This window comes from Amblyomma americanum, chromosome 4 (assembly GCF_052857255.1).
Source record: "Amblyomma americanum isolate KBUSLIRL-KWMA chromosome 4, ASM5285725v1, whole genome shotgun sequence".
In the NCBI taxonomy this organism is placed as follows: domain Eukaryota; kingdom Metazoa; phylum Arthropoda; class Arachnida; order Ixodida; family Ixodidae; genus Amblyomma; species Amblyomma americanum.
Genome location: NC_135500.1, coordinates 196,738,534 through 196,766,047, shown reverse-complemented (window position 1 = coordinate 196,766,047; position 27,514 = coordinate 196,738,534). Strand labels below are relative to the sequence as shown.

Here is a 27,514-nt window from a genome sequence, read left to right as displayed (position 1 = left end):
CACTTTTTTCTCCAGCTGGATGTGATGGCTGTGGCGAGGCTTACGAAATCCTTTGTGGTCGGACTCGCATTTAAAAAGCCCGTTCCGCTGCAGCCGCCATCCGCGGATAGTTGACTCGTTGAGGACAAGTCTTCGAGCTGCCGCAGAATTCCCGACCTCTTCAGCTAACAGGATCGCTTTTCTCTTAAAACAAGCGTTGCACTGAGCACGCCGCGTTGCCATCGTGTGCACTGAATCAGTACACCGCGAGCGATGCCACAAGAACACGACGCGACGATGCATTGAGCGCGAGGTCGCAAAGAACACAAAAGAATTACAGAGAACAACGCTTTGACTTTGGGTGGATGAGGATTTGGCTTCCGTGGTACCCATGTTGCCAGCATAAGATCGCAAAACTACTACGGAAACCGAAACCAAGCTGATTGCTTTGAAATGGCTGCACCGCGGCACTGCTTTAGGCCAGTCGAAGTGCAGTATTCGATTATAACGCGAGGGTAGACTTTAGGGGGGAAATAATCTGGGAAGAAACTCTCGTTACATTCGAGTAAATATGGTACAAACAGCTGAGTGTCTCAATTATAGGATTACAATTTGTTAGTACTGTAGTGGAAGGTGGCTGCTCACCTTTGGCAATGTAAAGGTGCCTACTGGCTTAAGGTACTTGTGCATCACACAAGTCCTGTGATGCACGATGACGCATTATGCTATGGGCACATCTCAATCTGCATTGTTGGCACGTGTGGCAAAATGCACTTATGCACTCACTAGACACCTATATTTTAGGCAAGAGGTAAAAGCTTTACTGTATGTCTGAGTTAGAGGACGTCAATAGTTGTATTTGCAAGTTATTGATGTGTGCAGTAAAGCAGCTAACAAAGAACCAGTGAAGTAGAAATCATGTCCTCAGGTTCAGCTGTCATGATGTAGAAATTCAATCACTACTGCTTTCATCTGCAGCTTTCACTGGAATTTTATATTCCAATAAGTTGCAGAGCCACGTCATTTCTGTGAGGCAGAGCCCAGTTTGTACAGGCCTGGATACAGATATTTCAGGCAGTTTTGCTTGTGACGCTGAGGTTATGGGGTGTTTTTCTGAGACTAAACATTCCTACCTTTTTCATTTACCAGGTGCGAAACCTCTGCTACATGGTGTCAAGGAGGGAAAAGATTGCCAGGTCGTTTCTCAAGATTAAGGAGGACATCTTTGAACACCAGGTGGCGATGCTGAAACCAGGGGGACCCCGAATGAATGAGCGCGAGCGGGAAGCCATTGTTCTTGCTGGCCAGAGTGAACACATCTATGACCGGCTGGTGTCGCACGATCCATCAGGCCCTAAGCCGTGCCTGCGGCTTCTGTTGGATGCACTTGAAGGCCGAGAGGTGGCTAACCTCTATGGCCTGATAAAGAAACCACCTAGCACGCCAACTAGGCTCCCGAACCCTTACGCCAAACAGTACGTCAATGGGCTTCGGTCGCGGAGACTGTCTATTATGGGTGGGGCTGGGGAGCCCGAAGGCTGTGTTGCACAAGATGAGGACAGCCGAAGCACTGCAGACTCTGCAACAGCAGCTGTTGGCAGAGTGGACACTACTGCTGATCAGGCGACCGTCGAGCTGGTGCAAAGTGCAGGAGCTGCATTAGAAACACTGTGTGAAGAATGGCCCGAAAAGAGTGAGGAGCAGTGTGGACAGCCAGACATAACAGATTTGTGCAAGGATAAAAGTGCTGAAGAACAACCAAGAGTTAGTCGAAGTCAGAAGCTTGAAAGTGCAGATGATGCTTCAAGGGGCTTGCCAAAGAGCGAACCCAAAAAGGAAGACCATAGTGACACTGAAAGTAGAATGCCCACTCGTAGTCGGACAGCCGACGCAATAAAGTGCGTCCCTAAGGAAGAGGCAAAAACAGAGCATGATGAAGCAGAATGCAAAACACAAACAAGGAGTCGAAGACTTGAGTCTGACGAGTCAGTTAGGAATGCATCAAGAACTGAAGCTAAGAAAGACGAAGTAGGTGACCCAGGCAACAGGACACCAAGCAGAACCCGAAGAACAGAGGTCGACGAGTTAGTGAAAGGGCTTCCATCAATTGAAAAGAAAGATGAGGTTGCGGATGCAGGGAATAGGACACCCACACGCAGTCGGAGGCTGGAAATGGGCGACAGTGTACTGAAAGCTTCACCCAAAGGTGATTTGAAAGAAGACGAGCTAGGAGGTGCAGGAATCAAGACACCGGCACGGAGTCGAAAATGTGAGGTTTCAGACGATGGTGTGCATAACTTGCCACAAGGAAAAATGCAGCAAGATGAACCAACAGAACTAGACTGCAAGGTGTCTTACCGTAGTCGAAGGCACGAGCGTAAAGCGGAAATTGAGGAACTTCCAATGTGTGTGCTGAGAAGCGAAACCAAGAAAGAAGGGTCAGTGGACATCAGAAGCAGAAGCTCAAGTAGGAATCGGAAGTGTGATATAAAAGTCGAACCTGCCAAGGAGGTATTAAAAGCATGCAGGGCAGATGCTCAGGTTGATGCAATTCAGGAGCTAGCATCTAGCAAGCCTGTGAACCGGGGTAGACGACTGGGAGTTAAAAATGATCTGGCAGACGACAGGAAGAGTACGTTGAAATACGAAGCGAAAAAAGGTGAATGTTCAGAGCGAGATAGCAGGGTCAGTAGCAGAAATCGGCGAGTGGAAGCAGTCGCCGAAGGCAGTGATAACATTGGCAAAGGTGTTTCGAAAAAAGCAAAGAAGGATGATTTCCTTGAGCAGGAAAACAGAAATTCCAGTCGCACTACACGTCACTCTGAAGGAAAGGGTGAGCTCGCCGCGAAGGCGATGAAGGAAGTCTCCAAGAATCAAACTGCAACAGACGAGATAGACGTCGAGGTCGCCAGCCGAGGTCGACGCCTACGAAAACGGTCAGCACCCAGCTACGAGGAGAATCTAGAGATGCTGCAGCCGTGCACCTTGGCCGCCATCTGTGAGTTTCCTGAAGAACCCAGCGACGTGGGCCGCTGTACGCGAAGCAGCACCGCGCAGAAGCTAGAGGACAGCCCCGAAGAGGCCGGCTCGCGCGAGCCTGCGGAGAGCCGGCAGGACGTGGTTAGTGCCGGAGAGAGCTATGGGAAGCATGCGTTGTCGGACGAGAACGTGCCTAAGAAGCCCGACCGACGTGAGAGGCGCGACAGCCTCACATGCAGCGTGCTGCTTCCCGAGGCCCTGTCGCCGGCCCGCGCGTCTTCGCTGAGTGGCTACAGGATTCCGAAGAAGGCCAAGGCTCCCAACGGCGTGCTGGAGGACCGCCGCGGGAGCTCTCCAGTGTCGCCCCTGCACGAGGTGCGCAGCCTCTGCTACGCCGGCAGCGATGGCTACACTAGGGGGCGCTCGCATGCTAACCTGAGGCGACCTGTCCTGACGCCCCATTGCGAAGGCAGGGGCGACGCGTATGTCGAGCGCTGGAAACGTGACTTGGATTTCGGCGGGGCCACTGGAAACTCCGCCGAGTGGGCGGCGGGAAAGCTGGAGGTGAAGGAGAACGGGAGCCGCTACTCAATGCGCTACAGGCCCAAGTGCGGCAAGGATAGTTAGCCTCGACTGCATCGCGGAACATGAAAACCTGCAGATTGCACCTGTATGATAACATTGTCGTCTGGTGTACATACTCATTGCTCATTCTTTTCTGTTGTTACTTTGCATTCCGCCAGTTTCGTCTCCACCATTTTATTTTTTATTTGCACTCCATTGCCAGAGTCAAGCTATACCTGTGCGGGCTGTGCCCCGAATTAGATGCATTTTTGTTGGCTCCCGATTCCTATTTTTTTCCAAGCCGAGGAAAAGAGAACGTCGTTAGCACTGGGTGCTTGCAAATGTATTACATTAATTTCTGTGTGTAATGTTGACAGGAATGACTCGCATTTGACACTTGGATTGGCCCGGCTGCTCGGGTTCGGCAGCCGGGGGTGCAAGCAGTTTGCAGTGACAAAAGATTGTACAAAGTTACGTTTTTCTTGCGCCGAATTTTATGCAGTGTAAATAAGCTAGTTGTACAGTGTTTTAGTGTTGTTTAAAATAAACTTGGCTCTTTTGCTCCTTTGCTGGGAGCAGTGAGCTTTGGTTCACGACTCGTCAGTTGTTTCCAGTTTGTTTATTGCGCACATGCGCGCCCTCTATCAAACAAAAACCTCCAGTGGCGTGTCTTTACTAGGTTTAACCATTAGCAGCGACCGTTTGCAGTTGATAATTCCGCGTTTTTTTTTTTTGCCTATTTGACGTAAGCATATGTCACCTGGATGACATTTGTATTTTCATGCAGTACATTACCAGAGCTCTTGGTGACTACTAGCAGAAGGTTATTCATCGCAAAGTCATCGGTCTCGCCCTGGCCGCTGCCGAGTCTCAAGGGATTCCCGCCGACAGTTAGGGGAATGAATGAGGGTTTAGGCTAAACCCTTCTCTTTCGTGAGTTTCGACAGGTGCGAAGTAGTTTTTCTCTCTCTCGCGTCATACCATGGCTATCTGCCTGTCTTTTGGGGTTCCTCATAGGAATTAATATGTGCAAGACTTGTGCCTAATTCATCTCATATTGGTTTCGTTACGCGAAGCAAAACAAGAGAGCCGACTCCGCTGATTAAGAGCGCGCTTCATCATTATGGAGCTGCGTAGCATATCCAGATTTTATCGCCTGCCACTGCGCCAGAAGGTGCGTTGGCATCATTTATTAGCCCTTTAACTGCCCAGAGAGAGATTATTTGTCCAACAGGACTATCCCGCGCTTCGAGGGTTAGACCCTGGAGGTTGGGACAGTCGCCTTAAGGGCCCGTTCACACTTGTCCAAAAATCCGGCGAGCGAAGCGGATTCGGCCGCTTTTGACGCCGAGCGAGTGCGATCTGGCTGGACCCAAATTTTTCGCTTTTGTCGCCGCCGCGGCGAAAAACATGGCGGCGCCCTTCGGCGCAGGAAACCTCGCCTCGGAATGAATTCGTCGTCGTTTCGGCCGTTATCCGCGCGTTCACTAACCATGAATCGGACACCGGTGCATCGCTTCGTCTCACCTCACCTATTAGCAAAAGCACAAGTGATAAATTTGCTTTATTTTTTATTTAGTGACGATTCTGCCGCTACTAGGCTTAAGAGGAGCGCCGGTTTCGTTGGCAGTTCTAGTTGCCGTCCTGACAAGCAGATGGCGCCACTAGGCTGGGCGTTTCGTTGCGAGTCTGTTTGCATACGCTGAAGTAAAAATGCGTGCATACGGTTATGGTAAGGCGCGCTCACACTAGCGGGAAGCTTCCCGCACCGACACAGCGTCAACGTCGACGCTGCCTCGCAGCTCCTCAGAATGACGCTCACACTGCGCGCGTTTTCTCGCTGTGGTTGTCTTGGAATGTGGAGAGAGGAGGCGCTGAGGGAGGACCCGAACGAGCAGAAAGAGAAGGGGATAGTCACATGACACCAGAGAAGACTGGAAAGCGCACCCTTTTCTCGCGTCGTCGTCTTGATCGTCTGCTAGCTCCCCTCCCGTCGCCCTTTTTGTCTCGAGGATGGCTGGTTCGAGCGATAAGCTGTTGGATACGGTAAACGTACTTATACTTGTTTGTTCGCTGCTTCTGCACCGTCTCAAGTCGCATGTTCATGCTGGCAAAGAAGCCGCCGAGTGCCCGGCCGGCCGGACGCGCGCAGCCTCCGCCGACGGCGTCACTGAACTGGGACCGACGTCACGGTTCACGGTCGGCGCCCATTGGCTGTTCTCGTCAGCGGCACGGGAAAAATAGGTACCGGACCCATCGCTCTGCGGGACGGCACAGCAGGCTGTCCGCGGGAGAAAAACCGGCTTGCGCGGGAAGCGGCACGCGGAAAACGTCCTGCGTTGCGCGTTTTCCCGCTAATGTGAGCGCGCCTGTACGCAGACAGATTTATGCTCTTTTCTAACCATATCTGTGCACGCAGCGAGTGGTGGCTGGGAAGTGTGGAAAAGCGAGAAACAGCAGCGGCGCGGCGGTTCCGCCTCGCCGGGCGTCCACAGATGAGAATTAACAGGTCCTATAGTTTGTCCGGCGAGCGAATCCGCTTCGCTCGCCGGATTTTTGGACGTGAACGCGCCCTTAGTTGCAGGCCGGTAGTTCTTGGACCCCAGCGGCATCTTCGGCCAGTCGAACGATTTCTTGTTGGGCTCTTGGGTCAGAGCTTCGCAGAAAGGTCTCCCAGGCATCTTTTGTTCTTATGTTTTTAGCCCTGCCTGGGGTCTTCTCACATTTCCATATTATGTGATCTAGTGACCATTTCATTGCATGATGATCTTATTTCAAGCCATATATGGCTGACCAGAACTGGATTTGGGTGTGTTTGTTTGGAGCTTTCTCCACGCTATTGCTTCTTTTCCTAGCTGGGGGTCTGGTGGTGGTGGTAGGATTCTACTGCTTAGTCTATATTGCTATATTATTTCGCTATAGTTTGCCAGAAGTGCCCAACTGTTTGGCGAAAATCGCTGTTCGGGTTAAAAGGCGCCAAACGCGTTTCATACACACCCTCTAGTGTTGAAAATTGCGACCAATGCAATTGCCGATCGTAACTCATCTTTCGATGGGAGCACCGCAACATTGGCACTTTATTAACATTGGGCCGGACGAGTGTTACTCGTCATTGGCGGTGTTGGTACTATCTCCGACGAGTACAGCTCTGGGTTTATGGTCAAAGGGTTGAAGAGAGGAGGAAACAACTTTATTTGAAAAATCCAGAGAAGTGGCTGGATGTGCAGACAGCATTTGGTAGCTAAAGGTATCCCACATTGTCCTTCAAAATCTTGCCTTCACCAACTTCACATGGTGTAAACAGCCATAAAAGTGATAAAGCTAAAAGACTGAAATCTCAAAAGGGATGGTAAAATAATGATAATGTGCACAGGATGACTATTACAGTTAACGTGACATGGTTTAAAGAGCCATAAAATCGATAAAAGACATTTATACAAGGTTAAAAGGGTAAAACCGATAAAATCTGGCAGAATGAATGGTAGAAAAATTGCAACACGAATGAATGTAACAACGTGCAGCTAAAAATTTGCAATGACCTTAACGATAACACTGACACTTCATGAATCAAAAACGCGCAGTCAATATCTAAAATTAAATAATGTAAATGGCAAGCTCACTCCCATGCAATGTTTTTGACGCGTCATTGACACACTGAGCTCGTTCGCAGGAGCTTCGGTCTCTGACGTTAGTCTGCCTACGCGGTCAACCCATCCCCTGGTAACCCTCCTTCGTGTTCTAGGACTCCACGTCCGAGAAAACTACACCGTTAGCCTTCTCGCGAACTAAATCGAAGCAGTATTGCATATGTTGCGACCAATCACCGGCCGCCGTTGCGTGCTTGAAGTGCTTGACGGAATCGCATGTAGACCGAGCACACAAAAATGAAAGTACTCGTGCGCACAGCGCACCCTCGCTAACGGCTACTTATGTAGCTATTGGCTACAACACCTTGCACGAACTAGTCGCACATCGCTGCGCACAATTCTGGCTCCTTCGCAAGGACAAGCGCAGCAACTGTCACTCTCGTGGTAAGGAGTGAAATAAGGGAGAGAGGTACCGTAATGGAGAGCTCCTGGATAATTTCGACCACATCGCACAACACACGCGGCCGCCTTTGCGTTTCGTCTCCATTGAAATGCGGCCGGGATCGAATGAATGAAAACTTTGTCAGCTATTTGGCATTCTTTATGGGTGGCCGCCAGCTGTTCCAGGTGCCCGGGAACTCCGGTTCAGTAGCTCTAGCGCCATAACCACCGAAAGCAGTTTTTTGCAGCTGGGCACCACAGCCTTTACCTGATCAAAGCGCGATTGAGGTGTCCATGCACTGATCCAGCGAGCCAGTCATGCGCCTTTCTTTTCCTAAAAAATCAAACAAGCCTAAACCTGCTCGTTTTGAGAAAAGGAAAGGCGCATAAATGCCTCAGTTTGTAGGTGGACTCCACCGTTTACTCACAGCGCGATTGGGGTGTCCACTGCCCCATTGACCATATAGTTACACTTGCTACTCAGAGGCTTCACACAGACAGAAACCGATGAAACCCGGAGTATGCGGCTAGAAGTGCTTTCGCACTCAAAACCGAGAAGCTGCCCCTGCTAAAAAAGACCACTGGTTGCAATTGGAATTCTTCCCACCTGGACTCGTGTATCATATCTCAAATGAATTAGAGAAAACCTAGCGCCAAAACCATGCAAACTACAAGGACGATCGACAACGAGACACAAGCTCTATACTCACAACTGAATTTTGTTGAAGCCAGGATGCAGCTTATATAGGGTGAAGCTTCAAGGGGAGAGAAGCGTGACAAGGAGGAGAAGGTGTACAAAGGCAACATCGCTTCGCAGAAACGGGCAGGCAGCCAAAAATCACACAAGAAAAAGAAAAATTACATGATAACTGAATCTAAAAAGTTAAACTCTGAGGCAAAAAGCGATAAAGAAAGAGTACTGATGCACCTACAGCCCAATTTCTTTATGTAGAAAGCCTCCAGGCTAACGCGCAGTCTTATCTATGCTCTTGAGAAGAATCTTCGCCTCATTCAAACGCGCCTCGCACCCGTTGCAGCTCATTACGTGCGCAACCAAATGTGCGTACTTATCTTTTAAGTCTAAAATTTCGGGCATGGTCCCCCTAAAGCTCGTTGATGCAGCGGACAGTCTGGCCGACATAAAACTTCCCAAAAGTTAAGGGGATAGCGTAGGCCACTCCTACGGAACACGATAAACGGAGTGTCGTGCTTTATCTGGCAATCCCGCTTCCTAGAGTTGCAGACTCGGGGGCACAACTTTTCCGAAATTCGCTACCGTGATCCGCTTCCACGAGGCGCCACTGCGCGTGCGCAGAACTCCCTGAGGGCGCCAGAGGGCGCAACGTGTCCGTAAGCTGCGTGCACGCCTGCCGCGTCGGGACCAATCAGCGCGTACGCAGTGGTCCGCTACCGTGATCCGCTTCTGCGGGGCAGCACTACGTACGCGCTGACTGGACCCCGAATCTGCTTACGGACATGTGGCGCCCTCAGGGAGTTCTGCGCACGCGTAGTCGCGCCTCGAGGAAGTGGATCGCGCTATGCTATAACTCTCTAATATAGTTATATAGCATAGCGCGATCGTCGGGGGAAGGGGAAGTCTGCGCACGCGTAGTGGCACCTTGCGCTATGCTATAAGTAACAGCATAGCGCGATCCTCTACCGTGAACCGCTTCCGCGTGGCGCCACTGCGCGTGTGCAGAACGCCGTGGGGCGCCACATTCCCGTCAGCTGCGTGCGTGCCTGCCGCGTCAGGCCCAATCAGCGCGTATGTAGTGGTGCTCCGCGGAAGCGAATCACGGTAACGGATCGCAGATCGCGCTATGCTAAAAATCCCTAATGTTAAACCCGCCGCGGTGCATGGTTAGCGCGCTCGGCTACTGAGCCGGAGTACGCGGATTCGAGCCCGACCGCGGAGGCGTTGTTTCGATGGAGGCAAAAGGCGCCCGTGTGCTGTGCGATGTCAGTACACGTTAAAGATCCGCAGGTGGTCGAAATTATTCTGGATACCACTACAGCACCCCTTTCTTCCTTATTCTTTCGCTCCCTCCTTTATCCCTTTCTTTACGGCGCGGTTCGGGTGTCCACCGATTGATTGAACAACTTTTATTTCCATCAGAAAAGATGTTTCTCCCCGCCCCGGCACGCAGGCCTGGGAGACGGGGAGTTGCGCGTCCGCGGTTAGAGGCTGGCTGGCAGTCCTTGACTGGTCGCGGCCTCTTCCGCCAGATAGATAGTGGTGCGCTGGGGCTTAGGGTCCGGGCTTCTTAGCAGGGTCACTATCAATATTTTTGCCTGCCCCGGGCAAGCCCATACCGGGTTCATATATGTATTGGTTTGTAGTCGCCTCCACGCGACAGCTTCTCTATTATTTAATTTTGGGTCTGGTGGGGGTACCAGCCTACGTCTGTAATGGTCAACAATTTCCCCATAATTTTGCAGACTCACCTCTTCCCCCCCCCCCCCCCCCCCTAGTACTCGGGGGTGCTCTAAAGCTACCCGGAAGTAGAGAACTCAGGCTAGCTCGTGAGCCGCCTCGTTACTGGGAATGGCGGCATGTGCGGGTGTCCAAATTAACTGAATTTTCCTATCCAGTGGTTGTTGGCCAAGGATCTTGACCGCTTCCGGTGCGATCCTGCCTCTTCCAAAATTTTGAATGCGTTTTACTGTCACTTACTACGAATTTTGCTTGTTCCTACCTAGGCAAGGGCTATAGATATGTGAGGCAGTTACTGCGTCATTTCTTTTCCTCAAAACCATTTTTTAATACTACAGATTGCTTCTACAAAACACACAAAAACCTGTTTAAGATGTGTCCGACCATAGTTATCTAGCTCCTCGTCGTCTGATTCTTCACGGATGATGGCAGAACGGCACTGCGTGATGCGTTAGAATCACTAGTCAATCATCCTAATTGACAGGCCACGGGCACCTCCATCTAGCCACCTGCGCAATGCGAGAGCGATGATACAATTCAAGAATGAGGTGGCAAAAACGCCTTAAAGGAAACCCTTCAACAAATGGCACTGTCCTGTTGTCAAGATGTCGCAGTCAACCGCCTTGCACCAGTCAGCGTGCACCAAAACTAGCGGCCGTGGTAGATGCAAGGTAGTTGACAGTGACGTTGACAGTTGGAGGGTTCTTGAGTTGCTTTTCTTGAGGGGTGCACCAAGCAAGCAAGCAAGCGCAGCGGTTTTGCTCCATCTCGCAGCGTGTTGGCAATGCGCTGGAAGCATGAGATAGCTTTCCAACCTATTTTAATGGCGTATAGACACCAAACTTTTGGGTGCGTGTTTTCTTTTTTATAATGATGCATAAGGCATTATTATACATAGATTACCATGTGGTATTCTCCTATGACCGCTAAGCAATTTATAATCTAATTTCTTTCTCGTGCTGTTTTGGTTTCAACAGCTGAACGTTGACTGCGTCTAAGTGTGCTTTTAGGTCATGTGATACGTAAAAAAAAACTGCGATATAATCGTTGCTTCGTTGTTTCAACTCACTACAATGCTGAATCTAGCCTGCCTCAAGATCCAGAATGACGATGAGTGTAGAAGCAGCGATTATACTGCAGTTTTTTCATGCCTCATGCGACCTACAAGCACACTTTGAAGTCAGTCAAAATGCGGCTGTTGAAACCGAAACAGCATGACAGAAAAATTATTTAGCTGTCGTAGGTGAATACGACATGGTGATTAAAGCCTCTAGTGTCTTCTGCATCATTGTATGGAAGTAAACATGTCACCAAGGTGTCTAAACTCCTTTAACTTCGTTCGCCCCTTTTTCGCGTGTGGTGCGACTTTATTGCACACGGCCCCTGCAAAGAGTGCATTCTAAATCCACTACTTACGATTTGCTGCTCACAAAAGCACCACTGTGATATCCCATTTGTGCACAGCACGGCAGGTGTCGGCCCGCAGTTGCACAGCGGGAACCACAAGCACGATGCACACATCTGATGTAGCTTTTGCCTCCATATAAAGGAGGAGAAAGGGAAAGTTTACTTGCGGAAGGTAGCTACACCGGCATATGAGAGAAACTGCTTTGGAGAGCATACGGTAAAAAGCATGGCAAAATTCCAATTGCAGCAGGTATAAATCCCTTATAAAGTTATTACAGGAAATTTTTGTGGAAGCATAGGACAGTGCCTCAATCCATTCTAGTACGACAAAGTATTCGACGAGAAGGTGATCAGGGGACTTTAAGACCTGCTGAGAAGACTACTGTGCTAACCAGCCCCTTTTGGTGGGCAGTGCAAAGATGGATTTGTTGAAAGTTTATCTTTTGTGTTTTATCCAACATATTTTTATGATTCCTGATGTTAAATAGGCTAAGAAATCTGAATGCAAAAAAATATAGGGGCTATTACACTCAAGAGTGAGGTGGCAGTTCAGTGTTTTATCTCCGCAAGCTTTCTCCAATGCATTACCATTATCAGTAGTGGGAATCTACAAGGGTAGTTTTGATCCCTGACCCATGCTGTACTGTGAATGATCATGCACAGTCTGAAAAGAAAAATCACAGCAGAGATGTCACTGCATTTTCATTGGCACTGAGGTCAATGCTCACATGCATGCAATATAGCCAAAATAGAAAATGAATGACGTCAGTGTACTGAAGGCATACAAAAGTGCAATGTATTCTGTAAAGATAAGGCAAGCCTCACTTTTATTTTGAAAATTGCATAATTGACTGTAAAGGCTAGCTCTGCAGCTTTTACAAGATTTGGCAACAACTTTTGTTTCCGATGTATAAAACAAGAACACAGGTATACATATATGTATATATATAATATATATATAGATGTACATATATATAAGTATACTACAGTAAAAACCCCATTATTTACAGGCAGTCATGTGGCACACAAAAGGGTGCCATTGGAATAAAACCAAAGTGCTGCTTGTTTCCATACTGGAAAAACAGCACATACTTGCTCAATGAAGTGTAAACCAATGCCTTCTGTTAACATACTGCACTGTTATGCTCACAAGGTTGAGAGTATGTGGAGTAAGTAAAATCATCTGAGTTGTTTACAAAAAGACATGCAAAATGTGCAGTGTACATTATGTAAAAACATGAGTCAGTGTCTCAAGATGCTGACATGCACCTTTCACTTCCCTCCAAGCACGTCGTCGAGTATTCCAAAATTAGAGTTGACAGGGTCAAAGTTCAGCAGATCTGAGTCACTATTCTCGATGCTCTCCAAAAACTCGAGGTTAAAGTCCGAGATACTTGATGTGAACGAAGGTGAAAAAGTGCTTGTCTGCGGTGCTGTGCTACGTGGTGGAATCTGCAGCTGAGGCAGCGGTGGCAGTGCTGATGTTGTGGCTTGCTGCTGCGGCATGCTCAGTTGCGGTGGCTGGAATGGTGGGGGTCGAGGCGCTGAACCTTGAGACAGTGTTCCAAAGGCAACCCTGTTCTGTGTCTGTGATGTCTGTGGCTGAAAGCAGACCTGCTGCTGTTGCTGCTGCAATGCCTGGCCCTGTCCCATGGCACATTTCCAGTCACGCTGTGGTGCTGCAAAGTCTGCTGGGCGTTGTGGCCTCATGAGAGCATTTGTGTACAAGGGCTTTTGAACAGCGCTGACTGGTGGCGCAGAGATAGAATGCCTTATAGCCCCTGACACCTGCTGCGGAGAAGTAGCCCTAACGGGCAGTGACATTCTAGAAGCATTAAAGCTTAATGAGCCAGGGTTTTGGAACTGCACTGAATTTAGGTTGGCTGGTTGCATTGCGGCCATGCGGTGCACGAACTGTGGTGAGTGAGCAGGCAGCTGGCCACCTGCTGCTTGTACAGTGGGCCGTGTGGCCCTTGGTGGTCCCTGTGGTTGCAGTCCTTGCAAGGCCATTGAGTTTTGGACCCGCGCTGCATATTGCTGCAGATGACGCGATGGGGCTACTGAGTTCTTGCTCTGGCTATACTGAAGCTGGTGGCTCTGAATGTCCGCTGGTGATGAAGTTGGAGGTTGGGAAAGCTGGCTAGCTTCCATGAACTGCACTGAGGCAAAGCCGGGCTTTTCTCTGTGCTGCTGGATTTGTGTCTGCTGCTGCTGCGGTTGCTGCTGTGTCTGGAAATGAGTTAGTGGTCCAATATTACTCCGGTTTATGCCTCGTGGGTTCCCACTTGAAAATGCCAGGGCTTCTGCGTAAGATGGGTTTGATGATATGTTCAATGGCGAAATCTCCTTTGTGTCTTTTACACTTTGCTGCTGTTGCTGCAGTGCATTCGCCTACGTATAGAAAGAAAACAATTTCAATGCACTTCAACCTTTGGGATTACGACTAGTCAAAATGAGAGAACAAAAACAACTTACCTGAATTGCACCATGGTTAGATGGCCCCATCATGATGGATGCTTGTGAGTTCATGGAAGATGACATTTGTTTCGAGAACTGTGATGGGCTTTTCACGAGGGGAGGCGATGGGGCATTGTTCACTTCATTGAACTGTGCTAAGCTTGCCTTGAAGTTGTTGACAAATGCAGTTTTCTCATCAATGCTGCTATTGCTGTACTGCGTTCCTTTAGGTGCACACTTCTGCTGTTCCTGAAGCCGCAAGGGCATCTGAGAGACAGCCTGGCGTCTAGTTGCATCAACAGGATTGTTCTGAACCACATACGGGTTTTGAGCACCATTAGCTTTGCCAAACACAACTCCTGGTAAGCTACTCCCGGACCTCACTGCACCATCAGTCCGGAAATTGGACTGAATTGTTGTCGTCAGAGCTTGACTTCCAAAGCCCACATTGGGGAACATGGCTGACGTCTGCATCACCTTAGAAGGGTTAAGTGAATTCTCAGAGGTGCTGAAAATTGCACTGCGAGAAGCTGCTAATGAAACATCAAAACTGTCTCCCGGGGAAAAGCTTGGGCGAGGAACACCCAAACCCATAGAGTGTTTGTCGTGGCCTTGCTTATGCTGCTGGTGCTGCTCAGCCATTTGTTTCAGCGTCTGTGCTGCAGGACTTGGTTCTGAAAGTTTGAAGTCCAGGCTGCTCATGTTTGATGCGGAAAACTGGCTGGGACGTGGGTTGCTTGGGGAAAAGTTCTGCTGGGGCAAGCACGCTGTATTTGTTGCAAGGCTGTCCAAGGCGTTTGTAGGTCTTTGCTCGAATGCCGATACCAGCATCTGCTGGGATGCTTGACTTGTCACTACAAACGATTCACTTCCAGCAAATCCAGTCTGCTGCTGCCTACTTTTCTTGTCATTTATGGAAGCAACGCTGACACCTTCGGTTTTCAGCGTTTCCAAGTTTTCAGTGTCCTTTATGCCTTCCATGCTGTAGTTGAAGTTAAAATCTGTCATCAGGTCAGATGGATTCGTGATATCATCAATGAGGTGCCGCAATATCTCGGGGTTGTCGACCCAAATTTCAGAGGAATCTTCAGGTAGGCCCAGATTTGGAAACACATCAAGAAACTTCTCTCCCGCATCTGTGTTTTCACTTCGAGGTGCTGCAGATGAAGTGGCAGTTTCTTGGGAGCGCGCACAGTCATTAGCTTGACCACAATACCCGAAAGTATCACATTCTTTCTTCACATTACACAGCACAAAAGATGAATTGTGGCTGGCGCCTGCAGCCCCTGGTGACTTGGGTGCAATAGCAGGACCAGTGGATGATTGCTTTATGCATTCAAAGCCGGGGATATTCTGCATTTTCTGCGAGTCCAGGCTCATCTGCTGCTGCTTAAGTCCTTGCTTATCTGAAGTAGAGCTGCTTGTGCGAGCCATTTTGCTGAGCCGGTGGTCCTTTACATCCAACTGTCCAGCATCAGTTGTTGATTCAAGGGATGCCTCCATGCTTCCAGCAGTCCTCTTGTTGGCCTTCTGCGATAACATGCAAAACACGTGATGGTAAAACTGCACTCACGGTTCGCGTGAAGCAAGTTCTTGGTTTTTATCTCCCTCAACCTCCATGTATATCCTTCCTTCTCTCTTTTAACAAATGCACAGGCTTTTGTAACTATCAACATGATAGCAGATATATGTTAACGATACAACACAGCACACAAAAACCTTAAACTATGACCTTCTGTTGTTTTAATGATGCCAAATATCACAAATGACAAAAATGCCCCAAAATATCGATACGTTTCAATCAAATTTCTCGCTGGGACGTTGAAATGGACGCATTAATGTTAAAATCGCTGGCACTCAGGGCGTTGATATGCTAGGGCACTACAGTCTCGGCACCAGCGCGCGTGAACACATGGTCGCACGCGAACCATGAGTGAGGATTTACGAGTTTAATGACACTGCATGGTGGTAATATCAGATGCACTTGGAATATCCGGAATGACTGCGTCTTGAAACGTCCACTACGGTAGCTAACTAAATCTCCGTGACAAACTCGCAACGTACGAGGCCAAACCTTACCTGAAGGTGGTTCTTGTGCGAATCCGCGGACGATGTGGCTGCCGCTCCAGATGTGTCTTTCAGCGTCTTGTGCTCGCTCTTCTTGGCTTTCTTCGCCTTGGACTCCAAGTAGCGCTGCTTGAGCAAGAGCGTTTCCTGTCGCTGGTCTTCGGAGACGGCACTGTTGGCCTGCCCCTGGCGCGGGAGCACGGCGTTGTGGTGTCGGCGGTAGAGCTCAATCCGTCGCCGCAAACGATCGACCACAGCCTGCCGCTTGGGCGGCAGCACATCGCCCCTCATGTTCGATTCGCACCAGCTAAGTACGTTCACACCAAGCTGTCGTCTGAGCGCATCAGGAGCGAACCTGCCATCGTCTGCTACGCACCTTCTCTCGCGCTCCACACTGAGAATGTTCGTGGACCACACACAGGATGTTTGCCACAAGCGAAGCCTGTGCGGCGCTCCCAGTAGTGCGAAAGCGAGAACTCAGCCACTTCCACCAGATATCGGGTTCACGAAATCCTCACTTCCACCAGATCCACGCCAGAGGTTGCTGCACAAGAAGGGACATCGCCTATGACGAACGCTGGCTTCCCTCAGCTCGCGTTGCCCACTACGGGGGCTCCGTTGCCGCAGCATTCCAGCACATCTTCGCTCCCAACGGTCCACATCACCGACAAAACTGTACTGCGCGAAGCTCGGGCTCATCCCGCGACCGAAGTTCGTTCAAGTCATTTCGCGTCGGCCCAGATCACAAAGGAACATCTCTGCTCTGACCTCCTCGGCACCTCCGCCGACGGGACGGCACGGCCATGTTTTCGTTGCTTTTGTTTTCGACTACGCACAGACACACGCACACTGCCGCCTTGATGGCACCTCCAGTCACGCCGTCGGACCGCGAGAACGAGAAAAGCCGCGGAAACGATCCCGACTGCTGAAGATGTGTCGTCCTCTTGACACAGTGCACGAACCTGCCTCCGAAGAACTTCGCGGAAATGTTGGACCCTTTCGCGTTTCGCAAACAGGCTGGGCCTGGGCCGCAAAACTTGAAATCCGCCCGTCGGAACGAAAAGAAAACGAGATCACTAAGCTTCGCCACGCACTTTCCAGAGGGCAGGCAGGTGAGCGCATTCGCTTTACTCTTTCTCCGCCAGATGTCAGGAAATAACATCTAGTTTTAGAGAATTTAGAACTGAGATTCTTATTTAAATTTAGATATCTTAAATTTCTCGACCACACTTGTAAGTTTGATAGATTGGTTAAAAATATACCTAAATAAGAATATCTAGCGTTATGGCGTCTGCATCACCCGTTTCGATAACGATGCTCGTCTAACTATCCATTTCAACATCTTTAGGATATGTTTTGGGCGTCTTGGTGGTCTTGTGTGCTTTATTTACGAATTGCTCTGCTTTTTACAAAAGCGGAAGTGTTTCGAATGAACTACCAACAGACTACTGAAAAGTTTGAGGTTAGTTCTACGGTTCCATGTGCGAATGATCGTCGCAATGCGGGCTCTGGGCAGAAAACCAGCGGTGGCGCTGATATAACACAACGGCCGAGGAAAGGCAATAATTCTCAACAACGTAGAGGCAACGTTTACTAGATGCAACAACCTCAAAGTCAGAAAGGTACGTAGCCACAGCTGTCTAGCCATTCGTGTTTGCGCGGGCTTTTCAAAGACGCGTCGAATACGACCGCGTGCTACAAAATACTGTTATGTCCATAAATGCTATAGCTTTCGCTCACAGATTTTGCAGAAAAGTCGAATTTGGTGCTGTTTTACGCTACAGTGTATACAGCTCGTTCGGTCGAAAAGCAGTCGGCGTAGTAGTAATCGGCACCGCGTGTCGGGAATAATCGAGGGCTGCGTAAAAAAAAAAAAAATCGTATCATGGTAGTTTGTGGTTCTAGTGATTGATTGGCGTATGATAGGCGATGAGTTAATGAAATCATTGTAATTAATTAATTAAAGAAATGAGAAAAGGGGGTTCAAAGGTGTCAAAATGCTCAGAATGAGAAAGCCAATGCTTGATGATGGTAATTAGAAAATTTGAAGTGTGTAATTGATCAATTAATTGAAACAATTGAAAGAAAATGATGTTTCCAACGGACAAGGCGTCGCGCCGAACGGGCGATGGCATTCCGTGGACTCCCTGGCAGGGCCGCAACACGCTGTCACGTTCTACTCTTAAAGGTGAAGCTTAAGCGTCCTCCAATTTTTTCTTTAAAAAATTCAATTGAAAATGCATTGTGAACAAAATGAATAAGTTCCTATTAGTAGAAACAAGAGCTGTAAAATATACATCTTCAGCAAAGCCTGCACAACTATGCGAATAGTGAATTCCTCCTTCAAAGGGAATATTTTGCGGTCACACTAATGCATCTAGGAAACAGTACTTGGCTAGCCTGCTCGTCGTGCAAGAGTAGGAGTGCATATTCGACAGAACGTTACAAAAAATAAGGCACAATGGTTAAAATGTAATGATTATCATGGAGTCTTCTGCTCCCTTACCTATTCTGGTTGTTTTTGGCCGCGGCAAGGAAAAAAACAAAGCGTGGACTGTGCTAGACAAAGTCAGGGTGCTCTTCCCTGTTTAAAAAAAAGGCGGCAGTGGAAGAGAAAAAGAGGGCGGGGGGGTGGGGGGTGGCAGGTGGGGGGTTACGCATGAGCGAAGGTACCCCTCAAGCATACTCTCTGCCTTTTTGACGTACTTACCGGCATTTGCAAGGAATATGTTGGATGTTCAATTGGAACAACATACGAGTGCTTTTGCTATTTTATGAACGTTGTGCTCATCGGTGGCCTTCGACTTTCATAAACTTTGAAATTATTTTCAGTAGCTCAAGACCCCAAAAAAGCACACGAACAACCTTCCCTCGAGTTAGCAGGGACGGAAATGGTATCTGTGTTGCCTCAATTGATAATGGCAAGATGTACCAGATGTACTGCAATGGAATAGTGCATTATTTAAGCACATTTTCAATCCCTGCACACTATCTAGCATGCTGGAAATCTGGAGGCAACACATTGCTACACTGCTGTCGGAACAATTAGCAAAATGCACGGAATGTTGAACCTAAGCACAGTTGGCATTATGTGCTTTTGGGTTAAATTTTACCTGAATCGTCAAGGTTTTAAGGCAACTGCTAGAAGGAAGAAGCGACTTATAGTACACCAGACCTCCACAGTAAATTGCAACAGTTTTGGTTGACAAGATGTTTAATAACATCAACAAGCAGTTTTAGCAAAAGGCACTGTCTGTTGATTGTCTGGGTTTTTATTTTCAGATTCCTGAGCACGTAAACCAGTGACAGATGGAATCAAACATCGTGGCCATCCTTCGCAGACTCAAATGCTTGGTTAGGTGAGCTCCTGCCAAACTGTCCAGTCATTGCACAGCTCTAGGGTCTCATGTACGGTATGCCATTGGTGTGCACTGGTCTCTCCACAAGGCAGGAGGCCAAGGTTGATGGTAGCACCTGTTTTTGTCTTCTGGGTAGCAGGGAACAATACGGAATAAACCCTGCGCCCCACTCCCTCCCATGTGCAGGAATGTTGAAGCTTGTTCTTAATGGCAGTTGCACATCAGCTCTATCGGTGATCTTTTTAAGCATCTAACAAGTCTCATTTATGCTGCCCCATGGCAGAAGAGATCAAAGGTACATAATTAAACGTTGAAGTGTGTGAAGGTGCTGAAGCAATAATTTTTTCTACCTTCCACCGATGAAAAAGAATACGAAGGATACTGAACTAGACATAGATTGAAGGTGCAAAGGTGCTGAAGGCATAATTTTTCATACCTTTCACTTGCAAAAAAGCACATAGAACCGATTGTATGCTACCTTAATCATAGGCTGCAAAAGCATGGGTTTAGCTTCCATGATTATGCTTCTAGCGACACTGGGACTAATGCGGATGTATTCCTTTGGGGCCTGTAAGGCAATTGCCTGAAGCCTTGGTCTGGATGGAACAAGGCCCGAGGCTTCAGATCGTTCACTTGTGCGACATGTGCAAGCACTGCTGTGCGAACCAACCTGCAACAGAATTTTCTAAGGTATTTTTTTTTTTTTGACAGCGAGCGTTTTCTTCGATTCCCATTACTTTTAATTGAGACTGCTTGTTTCAGAAGCTTTGTCCCAACTTGTTGCACTTTTTATACTTCCATTAGTTATGAATGGTACCTGTTTCAGGCAAAAGGTGCACAGGACAAGCATAAATACCATATTGGATCAAGTGCCAGAAAGCAAGCAAGAATAAGTGATATAATCACTATCTCCATCCGGCCTTTGTCCTTGCCTTCGGCTAAAAGGGTGCAATATGCACAGACTGCCTTATTAGTTGCCAATACAACTGCTATTCAAGCAGTTTAACAAGGCTGAGAAAAATCTGCACCATCTGGATTCAAACAAAAAAATCTTTATTCTTTGAAAAAAAAATAACCACAAAAGAAGTATGTATATGACACATATATACATACATACACATACACCACTACTATATTACAGGGAATCGAACCCACTTCATACCACCTGCCAACAGAGAACCTTAAGAAAAACAAATAGTCTTCAAAAACATGTCAACAGATGCCATTCCTAATGCAGGACAATACCTAGATGAAGTTTCCGCTTACAGCTGGATTAAACATACATGCGCTCACCAGATCACAGTACTTACTACCAATGTATTTACACAGAGAAAGCTGGTTACAGTCATAATGTAGACATCTATATCAATAAGCATGTGCGCAGGTGGTGCCATACGGTTTACATGTATCAGTGCAACACACTGGCACTAGTGTTCTCAGCACTGTTGCAGCACCCATGGCAGCAGAGAAACAGGAGGGCACATGCTCATTATGCAACGGACATAAGTAGAGACTCGTTCCAACAATTCTAGCGCACAACAACTCATTCAAACCCCACATTGCGAACCAGTGGCAGTTGATATAGAGAGAATCCTAGACGTGCAAAAATGGGAATGCCCCCACTTCAGCCACGTACACATCAAGTGTGTGATCTGCAGAACCTGTGTTTGCAACGTTTTTGGCGCCAGGTAGTTGGGGTAGACAGGCAGAGGTAAAGCCCAACTGACTTCCGAGGATTTGCTTGGCGGGCATGCTTATGCATGGTTGATCACTGCGCTTGAATGGAAACCCTCTATAAAAAAAACCCAACAGAATGGCCTGCAGCTGTCCGGCATTCCACATGCAAACAAATGGACATAAAAGTGCCTTCTCACATTCCCCCTGAGGACATATTTTCAAGCTGCATTTGCAAAATACGCTCCTGGCTCCTGCTAGTGTTACCACGAGACTGGAGTGCCTACAAGATAAAATAATGAACCATGTCTACTTCAGCCGTGAGCTGACCGATGCTCGAGCTGTTGCAGCCGGAACTGGGATCCAAGCTGTGGAAGCAGGCTATAATGCCTCGCCATGCTGTGCTTCCTCCCATTAACACCATCTTGCCCACACTGATTCTACTACGCTCAGTGCATTCTGACGACGCAAGGCATGGCTGCTGGCAATGTTGCTGCCGGCGGTACAAGATTGTTCTGTAAAGCAGTAGCTATAAAAGAAAACCGGTAACAGGGCATGCAGCATCACAATAGGAGAAATTAAAACGCAACAAATGGATGGACAGGGCATAAAAGTTGGGCTAGCTCTCTTTGGAATGTCCGCACCCAAACAGCCAGATGCAGCAGACGGTTGCCAAAAGAAAGCAGCAACCAAGTTTCAATATAACGGAGCAGACAATGACTGACCAGCAATCCACAAGTGAGCTCTGCATATCCATTTGCTCGACATCCAGCATGCGCAAGCGAAGATGTGCCGACAGAAAGGTCATGTTTGCAGACTTCAGACAGTAAAGCTAACAAGTTCAGAAACTGTAGAAAAAATATGAGCAAAAACAATATGCACATGCAGGAAGCATTCAATAAAAACAGGTGTCTGTAAAGGACCAAACGAAACAAGAAAAAAACAGTTTCGTTAACATCAATAAATACACTGACGAGTGCAACCTGCAGTGCACAACACTTCAGGGAAAGGTGTGAAAAGGAACGGAAGAAAGTGACGGAGGGGGTTCCGTTACATGCCTGGACAATGGGACGAAGGGATGCTACATCACCAGAAGAAGCAGTGAAGCAATCGGACCTCCGACTCTCCCATTCCTTCTTAGCCAGCGGGCAGGGTGAGGACGCCACTCACAACACGAAGTAGGACCAGGAGGGGAGGGGAGGTAAAGCGGGGGCGTAGCAGGAGGGGTGAGAGGAGGAACAATGGGTGGAGCCTGTAACGAGGGAAGTGCTCAACCGCGGGAGTACATGATCAGGGCCACAATGAGACCGTACAACCCGAGCACTTCTGCGAAAATGAGGATCAGAATCATGCCGACAAACAGCCGGGGCTGCTGCGCTGTACCACGTACGCCGGCATCCCCCACAATGCCGATGGCGAAGCCAGCAGCCAATCCACTCAGTCCTACGCTCAGTCCGGCTCCCAGATGCAGGAATGCACTGCAGCATGAGTATTCAAGTCATATTGTTTATAAAGCAACCATGTACCGAACAGCCACCAAGGCTTCTGAAGTAAAACAGTGAATTCGCTTGCTCTCAATGCACAGACCGTGGAATTAAATGTGCACAGTTTGAAACTGCGCTCCTTGAGTGTACGTCTCTACACCAGGTAGCACATCAAGGCTGTAGGGAAAGTGGGGACAAATGTTTCCAGGACGAGATTTCTAGGAAAAATGTTTACTGCAGCTCCACTTTGCTACCCAGTCGCTTGATACTGTATGAGGCATTAAAGGTCTAAATGCTCCTTATCAGGCGACTGGGTAGAGAGGTGGTGCTGCAATAAACGTTTTTCCTAGAACTCCCGTCCTGGAAACTTGTCCCCAGTAGTACATTATAAGAGTACTTTTGACCACATTCTAGGATGAAAAGGTTTGCCAACACAAAGAAGCCAGCTGGTAACACCAGGACTTAAGCTTTCCATTAATTTTGGTGCTTTTAATGCGACCTTACTTCTCCAAATGAAAAGCGACAATTATCTAATGTGACATTTTGAGACTGGCACTGCACTAAAAAAAATCGGCCACAGCAAACATTCTGCTTTGAAACGTGTGAAACAAGAGTTCAGCAATGATTGGAGACGTCCCAAGAAGTAGATTAATGTGCAGATGCCACAGCAGCTGACAAGCTCACTGCAGTAAGGAAAAAAGACCTTTCCACTTTCGTTGTACAAAGCCCCTGCGCTAACAAATGCAGACTACTAGTACAAATCAGTGCACATGAGCCGAGGTAAAAATGTGGAATTTTTATGAAACTACTTAATTCAGAATGTCACCGCAGATGCAGCACTGGGACTTACTGCAACTTAGATCAGCACAAAACAAGACCACCACACAAGTTAGGAACTTGTTTAGACTGGTTTATGGAGTCCCAAAGTGGCTCAGGCTATGAGGGACGCCGTAGTGAAGGGCCCCGGAATTTCGACCACCTGAAGTTCTTTAATGTGCACTGACATCGCACAGTACACAAGCCTCTGGAATTTCGCCTCCATCGAAATTCGACCGCCGCGGCCAGGATCGAACTCTCGTTTTTCGGGTCAGCCATCGAGCGCCATGACCACTGAGCCACCGCGGCAGGCAATTACATTCATATGTATGCTCTCACATCTCATTGTTTTCCTAGAAACCTGCCCTCGACAACTTTCTTGACAGCTATCTGAACCTGTCATATGTTTCACAAGCTGCACAAACTTATTCCAGCTACATGTCTTGTGTTACAAGAACTGCCTTTACTTAGGAGGCCAATCCTTGGGAGTAATTCCAGATTCCAAGCACCACAGACCAATAAAGAGAGCTGCACTCCTGACCCCAATGAAAGGTACCCCAAAAGTAGAAAACAAGGCCCTCACAATTGCTGCAGTGAACCTGACAGCCTTGACTTTTTTCACAACCTGCGCCGCTGCCTGCAAATTTGTGTGCACGACGGATAATAGTGTGCAGGCAGATTATACAAATGAAATGAAAATACTATCAACTATAACTCTAGTGGTGATGCAATCAGTTGGTAAACATTCAGCATTGGGGACGATTCTTCGTACCAACATAACCTACTCGCATAGGTGAAAGCAAAAATGCAAATGTGAGTATTTTAGTGCATATAAACTAACACGCGTTTTCATACGAGAATAAGTAAAACATCCTGTCAGCCTGAATTAGCCTCACACAAAAGACTGCTGTGGACAATAAGCAGACAATGCATTCCCCTTCCAGTTGGTGTGCTTTTAGAGTGCCATGCCATCACTTTAAAGCCGAGTCTTTAGACGCATGCGTTTTACCACACAGTGCCAGTGCTTTTAACTCCAAGCAAAACTGTTCGAAGTTCACTGTAGATGTAAAATTGACGATTAAACAACAGCAAGCAGAGCTATCATGTCAGCAACTGGTGTCATGGCAACAAAACTAAAGTCACTTACGAAAATAATTTGTAGTCTGGCTTGATGGTACTGGAGATAAGTACAGCGACGACGAGGCCATAGATGGCAATGATACCTGCCATGACTACGGGAATAATGGACTTCATGATGAGCTCTGGTCGCATCACAGACATGGCTGCAATGCCTGTGCCAGATTTTGCTGTGCCATAGGCAGCTCCCAGCGCTGAAAAAAAGGAAAAGGCAAATTTGTGTAAAGGGCGCCGAATGCCTAGATGCATTATACCGCACAAAACCAGAACATGTCGCTAGTCTCGTTCCAGAAAAATTACAGCCAGTAGCAGCTGTGTTAACTAAATCTTGACTGTCCACTAAGAAAAGGAAGGGCAGCATTCGGCTAGATCGGAAGCGCGAGCACACAAGCCTCCACTGGGCAGCTGAAAGAAAGGCAAGGGAAGAATGATGAAGGAACCACCGCAGGATAAGAACGGCTTAAATATCTTTTTTTTTTTACTCATGCGGCCGCACTCATTTACGAAGCACTTGATTACAAGAGCGCAGCAGATGAGCGGCCGCCGGTGCCGGCTCCTCACGTGACTGTATGAACGCGGCTCGCGCTTCATACAAGGCAGCCTCTTTCCAGGCCATGTTCCCGAACGCAGCTGCGCTGGTAACCCTGTCCGAAGCTACAGCCAAACGCGCATTCTGCCAGGTTATCGCCAACAGGAAACGTTGCTGAAGCGTGAAGCATCGGGACTGCGATCCAACACACCTTTCGCGGGGCAAGCGCGTGACTTTAGAAAGGTTACGCCCCCCCCCCCCCCCCCTCCCCCTCCCTACCCACACTGCTGCAAAATTCTCGCGAAACTCGTACGGCACGAAAATGGTCCTACGGTCAGCGTTATCATGAATTCTGGTGGGTGCGGGAAGATTATACACGCCAGCACTGGACGCAGTTACAATTTTTACGGCGGCGCGTTATCTGCCTGCCACGGAATCTCGGCATGCGCGGTCACGAGACCGGTGCTCGGAAGCACTTTTTGCAGCCGCTGCTGCAAATGCTGCAGAAAGCAGACGAAAAACAACAAAGATGGGCAGTCTTCTGAAATACAGCAGATAGCAAGGATAGACCGGGCATCGAGAATGCCCCTCCCTCCGAACGATTACTCAGAAGGGGAGTCAGTGAGCCCAGCACACTCGACTCATTATTACCGGCGATGCGGAGGCGGGCGGACAACCCCGCTCCAAAATGTGGCCCCGGCATCCAGTACCGGACGCTACTAGGGCGTTGATGGTACGGGGCCTCAGAACGAAGCAATACCGCAAAAGGCATTAAACTTTGGCCATATTTGTCATCCGCAAACCGGAGTAATACAACTGGCAGTGTTTCAAGCCCGGAGCGAATGATTATTCTCGACTGTCGAAGGCTAAGCCAAAATTGAAATTGATCGTTATGCATCGCAGTAGTGGCTCCATAACTAGCAGCAATGACGCTGAAAGCGCTATAACTCCCATTAGATGCCTCCGGCCGGCTTAAAAGTCCCTACTCCACTGACTTAGGCCTAGGGGCACTGGCCGCTCAGCGGATCGACTGCAGCAGGAGCACCGAAAGTAGCAAGGATGAGGGTTGTACTTTACCGCTAAATGCCATCGCTGCGACGGCTCCCATGACGCCGAAGAATGGGGTGTACAGCGGTTCCTTGTCGGCCATTGTTATTTTCCTGGAAAACTTCTGAGCGAGAACTTGCTAGCGGCGAAAATCTTGATCGTACACCAACCACTGCCAGCTGCGAGCTTACGTCTCGCCGAGTAATGGCCGATAGCCCCTCTTTTTATCACGTGACAAAAAACTCCTGCCGGAACCGGAAAACACAGCACATATTGAAGTCGTGATTGGTTATCAGACACAAAATGTGATGACGTAATTACTGACGTTAAACTGATGCTTGTTGCAATCGGACTGAGAAGCAAAATTCGCGCACTAAAACGAAACCGAAACCGAAAATTACCACGTTCTTGTTGCGCTCACAGATCGCAGGGGCCTTTATTACAGTGAGAAGATAAAAAAGAACGTGTGCCGCGATCCGAAAAGCTTAGCTTAGAAATTAAAGTGTTGTCGAGAAAACTTTGAAGCACAATAGCTGTCCGCCATAAAGATCGTTTGACACAATGTAGCTTTATTTTTCTGCCCGGCAAGCTCATTCGTCATTCTTTTTGGATGAAACAAAAACCATTTCGCCATCTTCAGCGATGGTTTGAATTCAAACTTTGCAAGAAAGTTGCAGCCAAGTTCCATACAATAATATATTAGCTCTATGGCTACGAACGACTATAACTCCTTCACGCGTCCTGTTTTCTGAGGCACCAACATGACTACATATGCGTGTGGAGATAACCTAGCGACAAGCGCGCCTGACCGCACACTAAAAAAAAACAACAACAAAACAAACAGACTTAAAACCATAAAAAAGTGAACGCACTTAAATTTGTCTTTGAAGTCTTTTAATGTTTACGAGGAATCGGACGCGATTTTGCAATGATTGCTGTGTGGTCAGCTACACCGCTGTGAACCGCCGGCGCTTTTCCTTGATAAGCTATACCATAACCCATTTCTAGAAATTTGGTCCTTTATCTTTACTGGGTAGAACTAAATAACTTGCAGGCTCTTTAAAGCACCGTTGTCTTACTTTTCCTTATAAAACCCTGCACAAAACAATTTTCTAGACCCTGTGCTTAGCACATAATGGCCTTGGATGCTTATGCGCCACTAAACCCAACCCAACTCAACTCAGCCCTTGCTAAGTTAATTTCTCCGCAATGCACGGTGCCCAACTACTGGCACGACAGGCAGTTTTCCAAGCACGAAATGTAACCGCTGTCCACGCGTTTTTAGACGCAGAAAATGTCCACATGGTTTCACTAAGGACATGTATGGGCACTTTTGAGCGTAACCAGCTTTTCATCTTTTTATGGCTTCTGGCCAATGACACGTTTAGTTGTGCAGAAGTGCATTGCGGAGAAACCAACTCAACAATGAGGAAAATGTCCATGGTACGTCACAAACGAAAACTGATTTTGCGTGCACCTGTTGGCCAAGTTGATGGTTTACAGCTTGGGCGAGGAGTACAGTTTATTTCCGTTCGGGAGATTAAAAAGTACTA

General features: G+C 48.1%; 3 protein-coding genes and 1 long non-coding RNA gene across 7 annotated transcripts in view; 2 read left to right on the top strand and 2 right to left on the bottom strand.

Annotated features, from left to right (window-relative positions):
- rno (PHD finger protein rhinoceros) overlaps window positions 1-4,118 on the top strand; it is a 50,605-nt gene extending 46,487 nt beyond the window's left edge. For all 3 annotated transcript variants that reach the window (XM_077662834.1, XM_077662833.1, XM_077662832.1), the window contains exon 17: window positions 1,129-4,118. In XM_077662834.1, coding sequence (XP_077518960.1) covers window positions 1,129-3,585 — 2,457 coding nt within the window. In that variant the 3' untranslated portion in view covers window positions 3,586-4,118. The remainder of the gene's footprint in view (window positions 1-1,128) is intronic.
- Window positions 4,119-11,669: 7,551 nt separating this feature from the next.
- LOC144128979 (uncharacterized) lies at window positions 11,670-16,987 on the bottom strand. The gene is made up of 3 exons (XM_077662830.1): window positions 15,928-16,987; window positions 13,867-15,378; window positions 11,670-13,782 (listed from the first exon to the last, which is right to left on the bottom strand). The coding sequence occupies exons 1-3, from the start codon at window positions 16,204-16,206 to the stop codon at window positions 12,664-12,666; spliced, it is 2,910 nt and encodes a 969-aa protein (XP_077518956.1). The 5' UTR covers window positions 16,207-16,987; the 3' UTR covers window positions 11,670-12,663.
- Window positions 16,892-21,808, top strand: LOC144128982 (uncharacterized). Of its 2 annotated transcripts, none has more exons than XR_013313844.1 (2): window positions 16,892-17,027; window positions 19,198-21,808. It is a non-coding gene; the product is annotated as an uncharacterized LOC144128982 (long non-coding RNA). The 2 variants fall into 2 exon arrangements; XR_013313845.1 differs by lacking the exon at window positions 16,892-17,027 and adding an exon at window positions 17,270-17,537.
- On the bottom strand, window positions 20,307-26,175 carry LOC144128980 (V-type proton ATPase 16 kDa proteolipid subunit c-like). Its single transcript, XM_077662831.1, has 3 exons — window positions 25,992-26,175; window positions 24,396-24,579; window positions 20,307-22,426 (listed from the first exon to the last, which is right to left on the bottom strand). The coding sequence occupies exons 1-3, from the start codon at window positions 26,062-26,064 to the stop codon at window positions 22,219-22,221; spliced, it is 465 nt and encodes a 154-aa protein (XP_077518957.1). The 5' UTR covers window positions 26,065-26,175; the 3' UTR covers window positions 20,307-22,218.
- Between the last annotated feature and the right edge of the window lie 1,339 nt (window positions 26,176-27,514).